The sequence below is a fragment of the Propithecus coquereli genome, unplaced genomic scaffold (assembly GCF_000956105.1).
Source record: "Propithecus coquereli isolate 6110/MARCELLA unplaced genomic scaffold, Pcoq_1.0 Scaffold528, whole genome shotgun sequence".
In the NCBI taxonomy this organism is placed as follows: Eukaryota; Metazoa; Chordata; class Mammalia; order Primates; family Indriidae; genus Propithecus; species Propithecus coquereli.
The window spans coordinates 957,952-977,657 of record NW_012151152.1 but is presented as its reverse complement, the minus strand read 5'-3'; the positions used below and the strand labels follow the sequence as shown (position 1 = coordinate 977,657).

General features: G+C 40.1%; 1 protein-coding gene across 1 annotated transcript in view; it reads right to left on the bottom strand.

The window, feature by feature from the left end:
- UBR4 (ubiquitin protein ligase E3 component n-recognin 4) overlaps positions 1-19,706 on the bottom strand; it is a 127,290-nt gene that overhangs the window by 48,072 nt on the left and 59,512 nt on the right. The window contains exons 52-64 of the mRNA XM_012656940.1: positions 19,405-19,579; positions 18,375-18,515; positions 17,065-17,186; positions 16,278-16,389; positions 14,382-14,512; positions 14,082-14,259; positions 13,514-13,618; positions 11,861-11,998; positions 10,872-11,046; positions 3,484-3,580; positions 2,728-2,835; positions 2,146-2,262; positions 1,013-1,222 (exon numbers count right to left, since the gene is read on the bottom strand). Coding sequence (XP_012512394.1) covers positions 1,013-1,222; positions 2,146-2,262; positions 2,728-2,835; positions 3,484-3,580; positions 10,872-11,046; positions 11,861-11,998; positions 13,514-13,618; positions 14,082-14,259; positions 14,382-14,512; positions 16,278-16,389; positions 17,065-17,186; positions 18,375-18,515; positions 19,405-19,579 — 1,809 coding nt within the window. The remainder of the gene's footprint in view (positions 1-1,012; positions 1,223-2,145; positions 2,263-2,727; positions 2,836-3,483; positions 3,581-10,871; positions 11,047-11,860; positions 11,999-13,513; positions 13,619-14,081; positions 14,260-14,381; positions 14,513-16,277; positions 16,390-17,064; positions 17,187-18,374; positions 18,516-19,404; positions 19,580-19,706) is intronic.

Below are 19,706 nucleotides of genomic sequence, written 5' to 3'. Positions count from 1 at the left end.
TACCTAGATAGGAGAAGAAAGGGATGCAGACAGAGAGGAATGAATTCCAGAAGGGACAGCATGTACAAAGGCAATGTGCCACATCTGGGGAAATGCACAGACTAATTTTGATTCGGTACAGAAGCCTCAATATCATCTCTGTTAGAAGCTGAGTAGGGTGTTGCAGGTGTCAAAACTAGAGAATCAAGTGGATGGCTGGGCCCTCAAAGAACTTTTTGGCCTAAAAGTTATAGAAAACCATCAAAGAGTTATTAAAAAAAAAAGAGCAGGACACAATCAGATTCACATTTTATGCCTATCATATTCCCACCCTATCCAAAGCCATTCTGAGTGGGCAGTGAGAAGCACAGCTGGTCTAACACATCTGGCACTACATGGTCTCAAGAGGAATGGAGGGGTGATAATAGTTAACATTTACTGAGTATTGGTACATGCTAGGCACCGTGCCATGTCCTTTACAAACAACCTCATTCAATGCTCGCAACAGCCCTATAAAGCAAACACTATTCGCATCCTCATTTTCCGGCTGTAGAAATGGAGGTTTACTGGGGTTAGACAGAATTTCTCCGTACTTCAACCCTGCCAAGGAAGAACACTAGACGGGACTTATTCCCAGACTCATCCAACCAAAAAGTGCATCTTCTTAAGAGGCATGTTCAAGGGCCTCTTTGTGGGGGGCACAAGGGGGAATACCTGACACACACGAGGGCATGACCCACCACCAACGACGTTACCTTATACTTTCTCATCTTTTTCTACAAAGCTTAATGTGAAATGAGATGACTGTCTGATTTCAGTCAATTCCTCGGGTTTACAAAGTGGCAGGAACCAGAATCCCACAGCGGGTTGGGAGATGTGGTCATCTCATACATCATGTTGAAATTAAACCCCCAAGGCACACCAGCTTCTTCCGGAGGTCCTCACCCTTAGCTCCTTCAGCTTTATTCAGAGTCAAGAGAAGATGCTTTGGAGGAGGGACAGGAGTGTTTCTTTGGCCAGGGAAAGACCTCACCTTCACATACTGGCGGAGAAAGAATGGGCTCATGTCGGGTGGGGATGAAGTAGTGTGTGGTTTCAGCAGCTGGCTAGTCACCACGGGCTCCTCGTCATTCTGTTGGCTCTTCCAATATTCCAGCAGTGACTTGAGCACATGCAGGCAGTAGTCCACAGCCCCAGAACTCAGCAGGGCTGCTGCTGTGGCACTGGAGATGAGGGAAGACGACTAAGGGGGAGAAAAAACACACAAATGATAAGAAAGACTTGTAAAAACAGTGTGAAATTCACATTTACTATAGTGGGAGTGAGTGAATCAGTCTTTTGCATTCAAAGTTTCCCAACTAGTTCAAACATTTGTGAAGTTGTTCAAAACTTTTTTGAACAACCGCATGGTAAAAGAAATACTTTTCTTAACTCTAACCTCACTACACACATGTGCCAGAAAGCCAGAGAGGCAAGGATTAGATAACCTTTCCCCTAGAAGGGGATGGGCTTTCTTTTTCCTTGGGCGACTAGAAAAGAAGCTCATTTCAAGAAGGAAAGAGAGAACTTTCCACTATAGGCACTTCTTAACAACCCCACCCCCCATAGGGGCTCTTCCGTAGAACCAGCTTTCAAAGGAGATGGAGGTGAATGATCACATGCATAAAAAAGTAGGAGAAAAGCTACTGTAAATAAGACCATTAGGAGAGGCTTGCAAATCCCAGCAAACCCCACAGCTCCTAAGCTCATTAAGATTGGATGCTGTTCAGCCTCAATTTCTACCTTCTCTGCTTTGTGCTAATCTCCTTTCAGCACACACACATCGCTTTCTTTCTCCTTTATTACCATACCTTATAGCAACATACTAGGGGAATCCGCTTAGCCACTCTGTGCCTTGCAGAACAGGCTCCTGCTTTTCAATAACAGAACTTCCAAACCCTTTAACCCCTCCATTGGAGGGACTGTTAGCAAATACCAGGACTTCGATGGGATTCTGAAAAAGGTGGAAGTTCTTCTGCTCTTTAAGAGGTGACAGCTAGAATCTTACTCCCCTCAGGCAACGATGGCTTTATTCTAACAGACAACTATCACCTCTGCCCTGACCCTAGCAACAACCAGACAATCCTCTTACCTTTCCCCAAACCTATAAGCTCAAAGCAAAAATACCTCACATACGGAAGACTTGGATCCAGATTTGGTACGGGACATGAAGACACTCAGGAGCCTCATTACTACCAGATGGACTTCATTCAGGGCACTGCGCTCATTCTTCTTGGAGACATCCTGTGGCAAAAGCAGAAGCCCAGAAGCCTACACTTACTGTAAGCTTGAGGCATGCTCTGAACAAGATTCCCTCAAGCCCATCAGCCCTCAACGTCTCTCAGATTGAATCAGAGACAAAACAAGCTCCAATGTATCTGTGGGACTATACCCAGGGTACCGAGAGTCTGATACACTTAGGAGGCCATATTAAGATACAAACAACGAATTTATGTTTTCACCTCATCAAGCTATAATAGGTCCATGAGGGTAGGGACTTCATCTTTTTCCTCACTTATGCCCAGGATCCAAAAATATGCCTGGGCCAAAGCAGGCCCTGAATACATTGTTGTCGACTCAGTAGAACTGGAACCCTCAGTGGATGGTGACCCCTTGAAACTAGGTAAAGTTCCTCTGAGACAGGAATGGGAACCTGAGAAAGGATCTCAGCCAATCCTGCTTCTCACACAGTTGATTCTCCAATGTTACCTTCTTATCCATGCCCAGCTCAGCAATAAGCTGGGAGAGTAGGTTGTCCAGGGCCCCCTTGTCTTTCTCATCTTCCCCATCCAGATCTGTAGTGAGCATCAGAATGACCTAGAAGTCAAAGACAGAGAAAATACAAAAGCCAATTTCCTAAAGAACAACTCTAAACACGATGTTTCAGAAGAAATCCCAATCTTCCCGTCAACCATAACTGCAATCCGCTGGAGTGTTCTAAATTCCAGGTATCTAAAGCTTAGTGTCTAGAGTCAGAAGAGTCAAATTTTGATATGTGCCATGCTTGACATCACAGAAAATTTTGTAAAAAGTTTGTAAAATTAATTGACTAACCTACACTACACCCAACCAAAGTAGCTGAGACAGGGCAGTGTACTGAGCAAAGAATTAAAGGACAATTTTGTCTCTGAGGAAGGCAGCTAGTAAGCGGAAGAACAGCTATTGGAAGACACTCTAATACTTACCTATATATGCAGAGAGACACTAGAGACTAAGATTCACAGGAGCAGGCTTCTGCTCCTGGTTCCTGAGTAACTAGTAGATGAATTTAGGCATTTTTTAAAAAAATTTCTGACGCTTAGACTTCTCATCTATAAAATAAAGGGCTGTGACTTACAGCTCAAAATTGTACTCCATAACTCTGTGACCCAAACAAAGCCTTCCAGGTCTGCTGGAAGAGAGATGTGAACATGCTTAAGGATGGTCCAACTACAGTGTGACAGACCCAGGTGAACTAAAGGATACCTGCATGTATGGGATGGCCCGGACACCTCCAACATTTCGTAACTGAGGCAAGGTCTGCAGTAATCTCTCCAACAGCATCAGACGGACCATGTGCAGCCTAAAAGGCCAAGGAAAATATATGAAACGTGAGCTGATACACAAACAGGAGCCAGCTAAATAGTTCTTTCCCCCTGCCACCAAGGTAAACAAGGGGCTTAACACTTAGGGACACTCCTAGCATTTAAAAAATGTTAAGAAATGTCTATTTGGTATACCAGCAACATAAAAGGAGAGATCTCAATCTGTTAAAAGGCACCAAAACTATTCTAAAATACAACTGATGGCACTGAAAGAAAACAACCTACTACAGGAAAGTTCAAAATATTTCCCAAGCAATCAGGTCCTAGTCATTCTCAGTATCAAAACCAAACTTCCTATTGTAAGATTTATGGCTTTTTCCAGCACGTGGCCCTATTCTGCCTCCAGGCATTATTTTCTGGAATTTTTCTATATACACAGTGGCACAGTAACCCAATCCTTTCTTTTTCAAGTTTCCCAAGTCCTTAGGAAGGCCAGTCACTTATTTCCTCTCTCACCTCTTGTCTATCATTTTCCTAGTGTAAAATTCAATCTCAATATCACTCTTTCCTACCGGACCCATGAGTTTTCTTGCATATTCAATTGGCCCCTACCTAGCCTTCTTCATCTGTAGACATACAGCAGACTTTCTGTACTAAGTGCATGCCTCTGGATCTCTAGCTAATATAGTGATTGAAGAGGACCAATAGGCAAATTAATTCATTAAGGTCCCATTGATAAGTTGGTTGGAAGTCTCACCTAACACATAATCTCACACAGATTAAGAGTATAGTTGCTGAATGAATGGATTCACTTTCATAATTAGTAAGCTGTTCCTGCCTCATTTTACCATAGGGACTATTTGTAAGGAACCACATACCTACATATATTTTTTAAATATGTGATTTTCATGCATTACGTATCTTAGCAGGTATCCAAAATATTTTCAAAATAATGAAAGTGTGAAAAAAAGTACAGTGTTTTACTTGAATAATAAAATGATTATCATTCTAAAAAGAACTCAAAAGAATGAGTTCATTGTTCTTCACAATACAGTAACACATAAAAGTCCACGCATGCACCCATTAGTAATTAGGCAAGCTATGTGGGGACTATAAATGAGTAAGAATTGCTCAAGGGTAGATGAGGTCATAACAAGAAGGATTTGCCTTGAGATGGATTGATATCTTCAGATTTGGAGAACATACATGTGAAAATATATATATATATATATATATATATATATACACATATATATATATAAAGGAGAAAGTCAATAAAATGAGCAGAATCTGGACCTGGACCAAGATCATTCCAAATTCTTTTCAAACTCTTAGGTGGTACTCTTAAAACTTAACAAAAAAATAAACACTGCACCAAAAATCACAATTTCCTTTTTTTTAGTGGTTTAAAATAAAATTCAGTTTTATTATTTAAAACAATTCACTGACCAATTATTTAATTAACTTATTCATGAATAAAAGTTAACTTAAAATCACTACAGAGACTTCCATTGCCAATATGACTAGGTTATCTAACTTGACCCTCCTCCCCACAACAACTGAGAATCCCAGAAAAATATAACATCATTTTAGAAGCAATGATGTATCTCAAGAAATTTCAAAGGACTGAAATCACATAGTATGTTCCCTAACCACAGTAAAATTAAAATATAAATCAAAACCAAATAGATAAGTAGAAAATCAAACATTTGGAAATTTAGTAACATACTTCTAAATATCCTATGGGCCAAAGACTAAATTACAACAGAATTTAGAAAATAGTTTGAATTGAACAGCAAGGAAAATACAATATTATCAAAATATGTACGCTGCAGGCTAAAGTAAGATTAAGAGGGAATTTTAGAGAAAAATATATACCTTCAAATATGTATTTTAATTTTTATTTTATTTTTTATTCAAAAAAGATGGGGGTTCTTGGTCTTGCTCAGACTGGTCTCAAACTTCTAACCTCAAGAAATCCTCCCACCTCAGCCACTCAAAGTGCTAGGATTACAGGCATGAGCCACCACACACCTGGCCCAAATATATATGTTAAAAGTAGGTTTAAAATCAATGAGTTGGCTGGGCATGGTGGCTCACACCTATAATCCTAGCACTTTGGGAGGCCAAGGCAGGAAGATCGTTTGAGCCCAGGAGTTCAAGACCAGCCTGAGCAAGAGCAAAACCCTGTCTCTACAAAAAATAGAAAAATTAGCTGGGCATGGTGGCACATGCCTGTAGTCCCTGTAATCCCAGCTACTAGGGAGGCTGAGGGAGGAGGATCCCTTGACTCTAGGAGTTTGAGGTTGCTGTGAGCTATGATCCAGCCACTGTACTCTAGCCTGGGTGACAGAGCAAGACCCTGTTTCAGAAAAAAAAAAAAAAAAAAAATCAATGATTTAATCTTTCATCTCGTGGAGCAAGAAACAGAACAGAAAATTAAATTTTAAAAAAAAGTAAATAAAAGAAAGGTAATAATAAAATAGAAAGCAGACATAAAACAGAGAAAAATCAAAGCCAAAAGCCAGTTCTTTGTAAATAAAGTTGATAATTCCCAGGTAAGACTAATTGCTAAAGAGCAAGAACTTAAGATACTAATATCAGAAATGAAAAAAGGTACATCACTATAGATGGTAAAGACTTAAGTAACAATATCAGAAAGATGATAAAAATTATTATGAACAAGCTTGTGCCAATAAAATTGACAAAATGAACAAATTCCTTGTAAACACAATGCAAAATTGAAACATAAAGAAATAGAAATAATTCTCTATAATTTAAAGAATGACTCTATAATTTAAATCTTTCCTTAAAAAAATCCAGACTCAGATGACTTCGCTGGTGAATTTCTCCAAGAATTTACAGAAGAAATAATACCAATCTTAACACAAACTCTTCCAGAGAAAACAGGAACATGTCCTGACTTATTTTATGGGGCCAAAATAATGTGAATACCAATCTCTGACAAAGATATCTCAAAGGAAAATTACAGTCCTAAACAAAATATTAGCAAATCAAATCCAATGATATAAAAGATAACACATCATGACTAACTGTCCCCACTAGGTAGGATTAATAATAATAATAAATCAATTAATGTAATTTATAACCTTAAAGAGAATAAAGGAGAAAAACCATATAAGCAATTCAATACATGAAACAAAAGCAACTGGAAAGCTTCAAAAACCCATTTATAAGAGAAAAATCTCCCAGCAAACTAGGAATAAAATTTCCTTAACTTGATAAAGAATATCCATAAAAAACCGTCAAACTAACATCATACTAAATGGTAAAATATTGAGTCTCTTTCCCCTGAGTTTGGGAATGAGATAAGAATGTTCACAATTACCACTTCTTTCAACATTGTACTAGAAGTCCAAGCCAATGTAATAAGGCAAGAAAAGGAAATTAAAAGGTATAAAGATTGGAACAAAAAAAGCTAAACTCTCATTATTTGCAGGTGACAAGATTGTATATTGCAGAAAATCCACCAGAAACTATAATTAGAAATAAACGAATTTTGAAAGATCACTGGATACAAAGTCAAAATAAAAAGAATAATGAGCTCACTAGCAATAAAAGTTATTAGACCAAAGAAGTAAGAAAACCTGGGATAAACTCTTCTGGACATTGGCCTAGCAAAGAATTTATGACTAAGATCCCAAAAGCAAATGCAACAAAAACAAAAATAAACAAATGAGACTTAAACTAAAAACCTTCTGTACAGCAAAAGAAATAATCAATAGAGTAAATAGACAACCTATGGAATGGGAGGAAATATTCACAAACTATACATCTGACGAAGGACTAATATCCAGAATCTATAAGAAACTCAAACAGCTCAGCAGGAAAAAAACAAACAACCCCATTACAAAGTAGGCAAATGACATGAACAGGCATGTTTCAGAAGATATACAAACGGCCAATAAACATATGAAGAGATGCTCAACATCATTAATCATCAGAGATGCATTAAAATTACAATGAGATACCATCTTAATCCAATCAGAAGGGCCATTATTAAAAAGTCAAAAAGGCAGGGCGCCGTGGCTCACGTCTGTAATCCTAGCACTCTGGGAGGCCGAGGCGGGAGGATTGTTTGAGCTCAGGAGTTCGAAACCAGCCTGAGCAGGAGCGAGACCCCATCTCTACTAAAAATAGAAAGAAATTAATCAGACAACTAAAAATATATAGAAGAAAAATTAGCCGGGCATGGTGGTGCATGCCTGTAGTCCCAGCTACTCAGGAGGCTGAGGCAGAAGGATCACTTGAGCCCAGGAGTTTGAGGCTGCTGTGAGCTAGGCTGACGCCACGGCACTCACTCTAGCCCGGGGAAAAGAGTGAGACTCTGTCTCAAAAATAATTAAATAAATAAAATAAAAAGTCAAGAAAACAAGGGAAAAAAAAGAGAAAAACAGACAACAAAAGAAAAAATATAAAACAAAAAAAGTCAAAAAACAATAGATATTGACATGGATGTGGTGAAAAGGGAACGCTTACACATTGTTGGTGAGAATGTAAATTAGTACAACCTCTATGGAAATCAGTATGGAGATTTCTCAAAGAACTAAAAGTAGATCTGCCATTCGATCCTTCAATCCCACTACTGGGTATCTATCCAAAGGAAAAGAAGTCATTATACCAAAAAAGATACCTGCACCTGTATGTTTATCACAGCACAATTCACAATCACAAAATTATCAAATCCATCTAAATGCCCACCAACTGATGAGTGGATAAAGAAAATGTGGTATGTATATACTACAGAATACTACTCAGCCATAAAAAAAAGAACAAAATAATTTCTTTTGCAACAAGTTGGATGGAACTGGAGACTATATCTTAAGTGAAGAAATTCAGGAACAGAAAATCAAATACCACATGTTCTCACTTGTAAGTGGGAGCTAAGCTATGGCTACACATGGTCATACAAAGTGGTATTAAAGACACTGGAGACTTTGAATGGGCAAGGGTGGGAAGAGGTTGAGGGATGAAAAATTACCTATTGGATATAATGTACACTATTCTGGTGATGGGTACAATAAAAGCCCAGACTCCACGACTATACAACATATCCACGTAACAAAACTCTACTTATACCCACTCAATTTACTGAAATTTAAAAAAATAAAATTTAAAAAAAGAGAGAAGAGACACAGACATAAGAGGGGAGAAGACCATGTGACAACACAGGCAGAGATTGAAGCGCTACAGCTGTAGGCCAGGGAAGTCCAAGGATTGCTGGCAAATCCCCAGAAGCTAAGCAGCAGCAGGAAGGGCTCCCCTTCAGGTTTCAGAGGGAACATGGCCCTGCCAACATCTTGATTTTGGACTTTCAGCCTCCAGAACTGCGAAACAATAAATTTCTGTTGTTTTAAGCCCCAATCCCCACCCAAAAGGACAAATCCACCCTAAATATATCCTAGTAAAACTATAAAAACAATGACAAAATGAAGATCCTAAAAGCAGCAGTCAAGACATTACTTTCAAAGGAGGAACCGTTAAAACAGCAGATGATTTCTTATTGGAAATAACAAAAGCCAGAAAACAATAGAATACAATTTTCAATTTTGGGGGCGGGGAGGGGGGACTGCCAACATAAAATTTTACATTCATAAAAAATACATCTACAAATATAAGTTAAATAAAGACATTTCCAGACCAAAAAAATCTGAGATGTTGTAACTGGCAGACCTCCCTGAAGGAAAATCTAAATTACATAATTCAGAAAGAAAAATGATCCTAGATGGAAAGTTTGAGCTGCACAAAGAAATGTTGGGCACAGAAAGTGGTAACATGTGAGTAAAGCTAAACAAACACTGACCATATAAACTATATAAAACAGCAATAATACCTTGAGGGCTTTAAAAAGACATTTAAAAAAAAAGAATTAAAACACACCAAAATGACAGTTTATATTGATAAGAAGGGGTAAAGTCTTCTAAGGTCCTCATATTATTCTGGAAGAAGATACAGCTATTAGTTGGTTAAAACTAGTTTTGGATAGGCTAAGTATGCATGTTAAAATCAACAGTATAACCACTAAAATGTTAGAAACAGAGTGAACAACCTCCAAACTCATATAGTTAGGGGAAGAAGAAAGAATGAAAAAAATAGCAAATCAACCCAAAAGAAGGCCACAAAGGAAAGAAAAACAAAAACAGGCAGAACAAAAAAGAAGCACAAAGTAAATGACAGATATAAATTCAAATACATCAGTAATTAGCATTAACTATAAATGAACTCAATTATTTCAATTAAAAGATAAAGACAGACTGGATTTTTAAAAAATTTTAAGTAAAATTTCTAAAAAACAGAAATCACAGAGACCACATTATCTAAACACGATGGAATTAACCTAGAAATCACATTAAGAAAAACTTAAGAAGATTAAGTAGAAAACTCCTTTATGTTAGGAAGTTAAAAAACAAACTCCATCAAAATATCATCAGTTAACAAAATCAGAGGTCATCATCCAAAGAGATGTTGAAGTGGTTTATGTTCAAGCAGCAGGACGTGGGGGCTGTGGGGGACACTCTTTGATGCCCTCTTTAAATGTTTCTGATGCCAGACACATGTTTTTTTTTCCTTGATGGAAACCATTCAGTTCAAAATTCTGACTCATTAGTTTTGCACTAATGTGGTAACTATTGGCCTCAAGAAATTCAACAAACATTATATCACAAGTGTTATTCGCTCCACCAATCTATTACCAAATACTATCACAATTTCTTAAGGAGGACGGATTTAGGATTTTATAGATTACTTTCAATTTCAATATGCTCCACCATTGGTATTTCTAGTATAAACATGTATTTGTTCTGTCTTATTTTTCCTTTACCTTATAAAGTTGCTGAACAAGGAGCCATTTCTAGTATTACATACCTAATAACTATCACTGTTCCCTTGAACAGTACCATTTGTAAAGAGTATGCTACTGTAGTGAAAGAAACAGGGAAGAAGCAAAAAAAAAAAAATATGCTACATAGCAAGCTTACGGGTATTGATGAAACAAGAAAGATTTGAGTAAGGAAGATACATATTTTTATGATAATCACTTTACAGTTACTAAGGGATTTAGGGGAGCCTTAAGATAAAGACCATTTTCTATTCTCTCTGCAATTGATTTGATAGAATTCTAAGAGGACAAACAAGACAGATCCAGAACATTTTCTAAGATTTTAAACTGTTTCATGAGTTTATTACCTTTATATTTCTAAAGAAATATATTGTTATCACCACTCCACTTTCTGCAACTGATCAATCCTCCTATTCCTGAACTATTCTCAGAGAGGCAAGCCTCTTAACTGTGAATGAGTAGGTCCTGACCTGTTGCTAGTGTGGACATCTCCTTCAGCTTCCCCTTCTCCTTCTCCCTCTGAGCCGTCTCCTTCCTGGTGCCCAGTGGTGGTGCTGATAGCGCCAGTGCTTGAGCTGACACTTCCTGGGCCAACTGGATGCCCCTCAGCTGTGGCATCGCCATAAGCACTGCTCCGGCCAGATACTAGAGGGAAATGGTTATAAAAGCACAAATCAATTCCCAAAGCCTGATGGAACCCAACACATTCTGAAGTCAGCAATGGTTAGACGATAACTATTAGCATGAGAAAATTTTTTCTTCTATATGAAGCTAAATAAAGTCCCACAGCACTATGTTAAATCATTCTCGTGACAGCCATTCACCTTTCCCCATACATGAGACTCACCTACAGGAACAATCTTAATCTCAGAAGCTGATAAATTTCTATCTCATATTTCAGAAGAAACATACACTGACATGGGAATCTAGAAATTTCCAGCTACTCTTAATCTCCTCCATAAAAATTGTCCATATCCAATTGTTAACCACAGACTGATTTACAAGGTGACACCGAAATGTCATGTTCCCTCATTCTAGAGCCCCACCTTAATCCGTCGAGTATACCGTGGAGATGGCCTGCTATGTTAACAAATCAGATCATTAACAATAGGATTGCCCCAAAAAATATTTCCCCCCATTAAATAAGGAGCAAAACCCAGAGGATAATGCGTTTCAAGGTCACACCATAATTGTTTTAGATTAACCACAAATTGGAATTATGCATGTTACTGCTTTTCTCCCACTAACAGATAATTAAAAGCAATCTATAAACATTTCAATATTAACCTCACTTAGCATAAGCCATTATTACTGATCATTTGAAACTCCAGGGTTGAAGTCAAATGAATTCCATAAGACTTTCAATGATTCCCCATAATTTCTCTTTGCAAAAAGCAATCCCAGGACCTGTGTTGTCCCCACCCTCTGCCCAAGGAGACAGGACCCCCAGGCACATTACCACTGTGCTCGCCAGCCACTGAGTCCACTGCACTTCCCCCGCTCTCCGAGCCCACACTACCACCATGGTCAGCAGGAGAGGTCCGAAGGGTAGAACCATCAGTTGCTGCTGTGCTGCCCTCGTCGTCTGAGGCTGGAGCTGAGAGAGTAACGAGAGCTGTTACAGGTAAAAACCCCTCCTTGGAGTGAAAGCATCAAATCACATAGTGCAGAGGACACAATGCAGTTTACATATCCTGTCGTCAAAGAAAAAAGGGAAAGATTTGCTTCGCTGGTTAATCGCTAACAGGAACAAACACTATACACGGTGCGTTGCAAACAGTACTTAGACAGAAGTGAAGAAAACCCAGTTCACTGGGCATTTCCTTCGCTGTTACGTTACAGTGCAAGTAGAACAGTACAGAGATTCAATAAGAATCTGTGACATGGACGCTGAGTTTTCTAGCTAAAATTCTTCATGGTCACCATTGTTTAGGTGTTACTGACACCTGCTGAGAGATCTGAAACTAGCCATTACCATTCAAAGCTTAGAACTCTGAATTTTAATTGGATTTGTTTTGCGATCAGTCAATTGGTGTTTATGTTAGGAAATCACTTAGCATGAGCTCTTCAATCGACCCCATTTTGGTTTTTTTTAGCAAGTGGTCCAAAGGGGAGCTCACTGGGAAATTTCACACCTCCTCATCAATCTCATCAGATGCTAATAATGAAGCAAGGAAATTCCCCAGAGACAGCCACAGCATCCAGGATCAGGGCTGAGCTGAGACAGGAGGAAAATGCTGGATGAGATACATGGGGGAGGAAAGCCAAGACAGCCACAGAGCACAGGAACACAACTGGCACAACACGACAGCAACCTCAAAGCCTGAAATGACAGCAACTGAAGAGACCTAAGAAAAGCAACAAGCCATGGCAGTAGGTGAGGACAGCCAATTTCTCCCTTTCTTATCTATCCAGGGTAAAATTCCCAAAAGAAAAAAAACAAATACAGGGAAGCATCAGTCTGAAACACTATAAATCAACCTTTAAATTACTTGGGGGCTGATCAGGTATTTCCATTTAGTCCAACTCTCTATTCAGGAAAGAATTGTTTTAAATCAGAGTAGGGAAAAGATTGAAAGTAAAGACAAAATAAGTTCTGGAAATTTCCTATGGATTTTAGTTGTCCACAAAACTCCTCTCTCTCAAGCTCACAGATCCCTGATGGTTGTCCATACTGATCAAGAATTCTGAAGCACAATCCGGCTTGTAGCTTCACCTTTATTTGCTAGTGAAAAGAGAAAAGTTTAAAAAGTATGAGCTCTATTTCCTGTCTCCCTTTTAATATTATCTAAAATGTTAGCACTCTGACAAAGAACACTGAAAGCCATAATTTAAGCCCTACGCTGATTGGCCTGCACGCTGCTCTCTCAGCCTTTCCATGGGAAATTAGCTAAAGCCAGGCAGCATGCAAGGTGTAAGGAAGCGGAGCCACGAGCACCGTTGCCAAGCTATATCCACTATGGCTTCCACACCCATATCTCTAAAGCCAAGGCAGAAGCAGGAAGTCCAGAATGGCCTGTCAAAGCAGCTGCCCATTACACTCTCACAGCAGTGGAAACAAGGCCTGAGGGTCCTGGGGCCCTGAGCCGTGCTCCTTGCTGTGGACAGTTACCTGATGCTGTGGTGTCAGAGAGGGTTCCTGCGTCCAGAGAGGAAGAGCTGGGTGCCTGGCCGGACAGTCCCAGGCTCTGCAGGCCCAGGGCACTGCTGCTGCTGCCTGGGAAACAAGTGGAGAGTGAGCACAACATCCTCTCCAGACCCCATCCACAGTGCTGCTTTGGCCAACTGCTGCCCTCAGTAGTCTCTAAACACCAGCGTGTGACCCCTCTGGCCTACAGGAAGGTAACCAACAGCCACTGCTGTCCACCCACCAAGTTCAGTTATAGAGATGGTGGAATGCTTCCTTCAGCTCAGGCAGGACACAGGCTGGAGGAATCTAACAGATTCAGGAAGAAATAATCCAAAAGACCAAACTAGTAGAAACCATGAGATTGGCTCCCAGACTGAAATTCCCGCCACAACCCCTCTCACTCTCCACCTGTATCTCTGAACAGCTCTCACCCAGATCAACCTCTCCCCAAATGTGGGGACAAGCTAAGTCAGCTGGATATCAGTAACTGCCAAACCCTCTTTCCTGTGCAAGGCCAATGGGCCACTTTGTTCCTGGCATTGCCTTCTACCTTGTTGGTCCTGCTGCAGGCTCAGGGCAATGGCTAGTTCAACCATGGTCTCGTCATCTGCATCAGGCGGGATGTCCAGCATGGGAGGGAAGCCCTCTGCGCCTGCCAGCAGGGCCTCCAGGGGAGAGGGGTTGCCATTGTTGACATTTTCAGCTGTCTCCAGGACCATCGACTCAGACTGCAGAGAGAAAGCTCTGTCAGTGTCCCATGGTAAATGGTAACTTTTGGAAGTCCACTGAATAAGAGCTAGAGGAGAGTTCCGAAGCTCCTCCTCCCCTTCTCCTGCTGCCAGAGACTCACCACCATCTCAAAATCTCCATGGTCCACCTCACTCTGTTCCTGGCTTTCCTGACGGATGTGACCACCATTCGGGATCCCTGATGACTGCATTTTCTCATCTGCATCATCATCGTCATCATCATCCTTGTCTCCTGAGTCAAAGAAACCCCAGTCACCTCAAGGTGCTTGCTTTCCTCCCTTGGCATATGGTACGATAAGTCACGTAGCAACAAAAACCCAAGACAAGCTACCAGCTAGCACCCTGGGCTTTAAAGGTAAAACTCCAGGGTGCTACACCTGGCCTTGTTCTCTTGCTTCTTGGACCTAGCAGGATCTGGGAAGACAGGGCTGGCAGTGACAACTGGCCTCCCAGAGGAATAGACTTTTCCAGCTGGTAAAGGGGAGTGGGGGGGACCCTGGATTCCAAAGGGATTTCCATAAAGCAGAGAAATCTAAATCTAGGCCCCACAAGCTCCCACCAACTCTCAGGAGACCTTGGAAGACAGGAAAAACAATTGACATGTTTATCTTTTATCTGTCATGGCAGCTTAGAGTTTATTTCACTACTTTTTTCAAAAACAACTTGGTCAGTGAGATTTTTCACACTACATAATCATAATGAGAAGAACCAGAATTGAAGTATAAAACCATTGAATGGAAATCAAGGACACCACAAAGGTCCTGTCTGGGCCCACTTCTGTGTGAAGGTGGGAAGGCTTCCTAATAAGGAAGAGTCTAGGTGAGATTTCTAATTGTCAGAAGAGGATAGAGACCTTGTCTTCCACTCGACAGACTGTTGTTAAAGCATATAAATATGTCCTTCATTAGAAACATAAACTATCTCCACTCTAGGTTCATGCCAGAGAAAAGAGCCACAAACTATTGCCTAACTTATCAAAAGCTTAGGTAAGATAAATGATATTTGAGGAAGACTGCCTGAAAGTCACAGTTATATATATTCCTCTAGCCCTGCACTGTCCCATACAGTAGCCACTAGCCACATGTGGCTCCTGAACACTTAAGATGAAGCTAGTACAAAAGGAGATGTGCCATGAGTGTAAAATACACACTGGATTTTGAAGGTAGTACCAAAATATGCAAAATATTTCACTAGTAACTTTTTATATTGACTATATGTCGAAATAACACTTTTTATACACTGGATTAAATAAATTATTAGTAAATTAACTTCACTTTTTTTTTTACTTTTTGTGATGTGACTATTAGAAAGTTTAAAATTACATATGTGACTTTCATTTGAAACTTACTCCTGAATCTAATGAAGGAACCAGAGCTATGTAATGCCGCTATTTAGACACCTCATAGAATTGCTTTTACTAAAATGTAAAATGTTATGCCCATGACTGTGTCCAAGTATATCATGAGGAAAATTCCTGTGAAATTTGCTATCACACTTATTGCAGGTGAGTCCACTGAGGATTCTGACCCTTCAGCAACAAAATGGACCCTTAATCAAGAGCTTTCTGTGCCTGAAAAATGGATATGTTTTGTCTTTGGTTGTTGTGATTTTTATAACTGTTCTTATTTTATCTTTGCTATGGCTCCTAGGAAGCTTTCAGCCAAATACAAGATCTTCACTTACAAACCTTGCAGGATCTTGTCATGTAGTACATTTTTCTGTATCCTTGGCTTGATTTTACTATGGCAATTTTATTTTCCCAAGGCCTTGATTTTCTTTATTTTTATTCTATTTACTATATGCATTTTGATGTACCAACTTAAATTCTTTATGGAATAAGGTAGGGTGAAAACATAGATATATAAACAAAGTCTCCAGGACCTTGGGTCAACGTGAGCAGCATATCCTGAATACTGTACCTCCCTTCCCTACCCACCACCTCCGCCCCCACCCCCAACCCCCTAGAGACTCAAGCCTAAACCCACACTTCGCATTACCCATTGGAGTATTGCTTCGAGGGGAAGAGGGCAAAGTCACATGTCTCCGTTTGTTCCTGGGTCTTAGGACACGAATTAAAGCTTGTTTACAAGAGAAGCTCACAGCAGGATCCTGTGGTTTAAAAGGAAACTGTCATGCTTAGGTCTTATATTATTCATGAAACTATCTATATAAAACACTTTCCTTTCTCAGTCAATCACTCACGTGCATGGGGAAATCTGGCTGCTCTCACCTGCACCCCAGCCAACTAAGTTCGGCAGATTAACTTAATACCCACTTCCTGACCTGGCACACATAAGACCCATTTACTTCTTTCTTGTCTCTCAGTTCCTGGTGATAGACTGTCAGGTCATCTGCTCCTGAAGCCACTTTGGCTCTCTACAAATGGTTTTGGCTTTTCATCAGATGATCAGGCCCCCAGTGCACATCTTAGCTCTGTGCTAAAATCAGTACTTTTAACATACAGCTTCTGTGACAGCGTCACTGGAAATAGAAACCTTGATGTACTACATTCATTCGCATACTCATTTAAATAACACTTCAATGAGTTACTTAGCACTGACTATGTAACAAGCACCAGGCTAGTTCCTGAGGATTGAGCACTGAACAAAAAAGACTAAATCCATCCCCTTTCTAAATCTTCCTCTTCCATGGAGAAAGATCTTAAAGTTTTGATTGATATTTGAAACTCTTAATTCCCATCAGCTTCCTTTAAGTCTATTTTATTTCATTAGTTTAGCAAACTTGCGGCTAATGAGAGATATCTGGAGTCATAATGATACGTACAGGACACAATAGCATCTGCATGTAGATCTTGGATGCTGTGTTAATACAATCCAGCTCGCAGGTACAGTAGCCATGGATAATGTCTACCAGAGCATTGACGGTAGCTTCGATATGAGTTAGGCCTAAAGGGGAGAAAAATATTATGTGAAAATCTGGTGGAAAAATCTCTAGTTACTTGAGAGCCTGAGACAAAAGTGCAAATTCTTATCCCCACACAAAGGTCAAGCTAATAAAAAAGTGACCAGCGTGCGCGCGCGCACACACACGCACTGTAGCTTGTCACACACACAGAGAATGTAGCTTGTCTGCAATTTGTGATTTGTTTTATTAACAGTCTCCTAATCTTCCAAACTGTCCTCAAAGGTCTTTCCAGATCTCCTGCATCACAGAAATAAGTAGCTGTCCACCCTCTATGGATATCAAAAGACAAGGCAGGGAAATATGAAGAGGTACACAGATACCAGCTGTCTCCTACTATCCCCAAACCTTAGGCAATGACAAAACATGACCTCACACGTCTTTTAGGCTTACTGCCCAAGTAACCTCTACATGAGAATGAATACCGGGATCGTTCTACTTTTCTTTAGATACCCTAGGCAGCAGTAGTTTAGAAATCAAATAATTCTCAAGGCTGATGCTTAACTCTTACCTTTTAACTTTTTCTTTCTTTCTTTTTGATATGGAGTCCTGTTCTATCACCCAGGCTGGAGTACAGCGGCCTAATCATAGCTCATTGCAACCTCGAACTCCTGGGCTCAGGCAGTCCTCCTGCCTCAGCTTCCCAAGTAGCTGGGATTACAGGTACCTGTCACCATGCCCAGCTAATTTTTTTCCATTTTTTGTAGAGACAGGGTCTTGCTCTGTTGCTTGGGCTAGTCTGAAACTCCTGACCTCAAACAATCCTCTTGCCTTGGCCTCCCAAAATGCTGAGATTACAGGTATGTGAGACACTGCACCTGGCTAACCTTTACCTTTTGAGCTGGCTTTGAAAGATTTTTTAAAACAATTATAAATACCACTAAGGACACACACACACACACATTCATAAAGTGTCTCTTTATGTAAAATATTCAAGCCCACATGAAGAGATACTACATACAAGAAAATCCCACTCTCTGCCACTCTGCTACATTCCCATATCAAGAACAATGCACTCATCTCACAGATTTCTATTTCCCAATTATAAATTCTAGAAGAAATAGATGATAAAGCATGAAAGCTAAAAGCTCAGGGTGATAGGTGTTCAAAGACATAATTTATATCAGGATTCACTATGTATCAAGATTCAAGTATCCCTTTTAACGTGATACCTGGCAGACAGGCAGGTGCTAGGAAGGCATTCTTAGGTTTGGATGCATGGAGTTTCCAGAAGTGGTTCATGAGCTGGGTGATGAAACTACAGCAATCTCCTTCCAACTGCTTCTGTGGTTCTTTCCCCTCATCCACTCCTTCTAAGCAGGAGAAAGAAAATTATTAACGATGGTAAATCTGAGATGGAATTTAATTTGTTTTAAGGTTAACTCAGGTCAAGGAAGCTTGCCTGGGGAGGGAGTTTCAAGTGGGGCCCCAATCAATATGCCAACTATCCCTAGACTCCAGCAGGCACATCTAGGAAAAAAACAGTCTGGGAAAGGAATATCACAGAAAATACTGTATGTTAGAATTAAGTAGAAGGGGGAGCATTCAGTATGTTTACAGCAGATTCAAAGATCTCAGTTCCAAATGTTCAACTTCTAAAACCTAGAGGAACATCTGAACATTCTAGAGATTTCTCTAGAATGATTTTGGGATTATAGTATTAGAAAGAGGAACAGGATGATGATGGCATATGGAAGCATGTACATAACAGAGAATCATAAAGGCAGCGATAAACTCTATTTGACACTGGCAAAATAGAATTGGTACCCAGCCAACATGAGGAAAAATGAGGAAACAGCACCAAGCACTGAGAAAAGCCACTGCACATAGTAATAAAATACTGGCAAAAGAACAGCATGAAAGCAAAAGATACGACCCGATTGCTTTAAAGCAACCAGGGCTCAACTGAGCTTAGCTATACCCTGAAGATCACAAGAGGTGGTAACTTCAGAGACAGATTATACCTGATGTCTAAAATACTAAATAAACTCAAGGATAATCAAAGGGATAAGCACTGGAAAGGGAATTTATTTAAAATGGTATAATCCTAATGTTAAAAGCCCTACAAGGTATAAAGACCAAGGAGTAAAATCCTATCTCCAAGCATGAAGTCAGTCAGAGGCCAGTGAGAACAGTAGGATGAGAAGGTATAAAGGTGTATTAAGCAGATTTCAGGACCACGGCCACATAGGCCAAGTTCACCTGTTTCCATCTGGGGCAGCTTTGACTCCGTAAAGTGGACAAGGTTGTTAGGGCGCATGATGGCAATGGAGCGAGCTGTGATCACCAGCCTCTGGAACACCTCGGGGTCCAAATCCTTGCCTTCTCTGCTGGATGTGTTGAGACACTGCACAGCTTTGCTCAGCAAGGCCTGATCCTAATAAAACAACAAGATCACAGAGGATCGACCATAAACGAGGGCTGGTATAAAAGCAAAGAGGAGAGAAAACCTGATAAAAGGTCAGGATTGTTACCTCCTTTCAAGAAAACACGTTAATTACCAC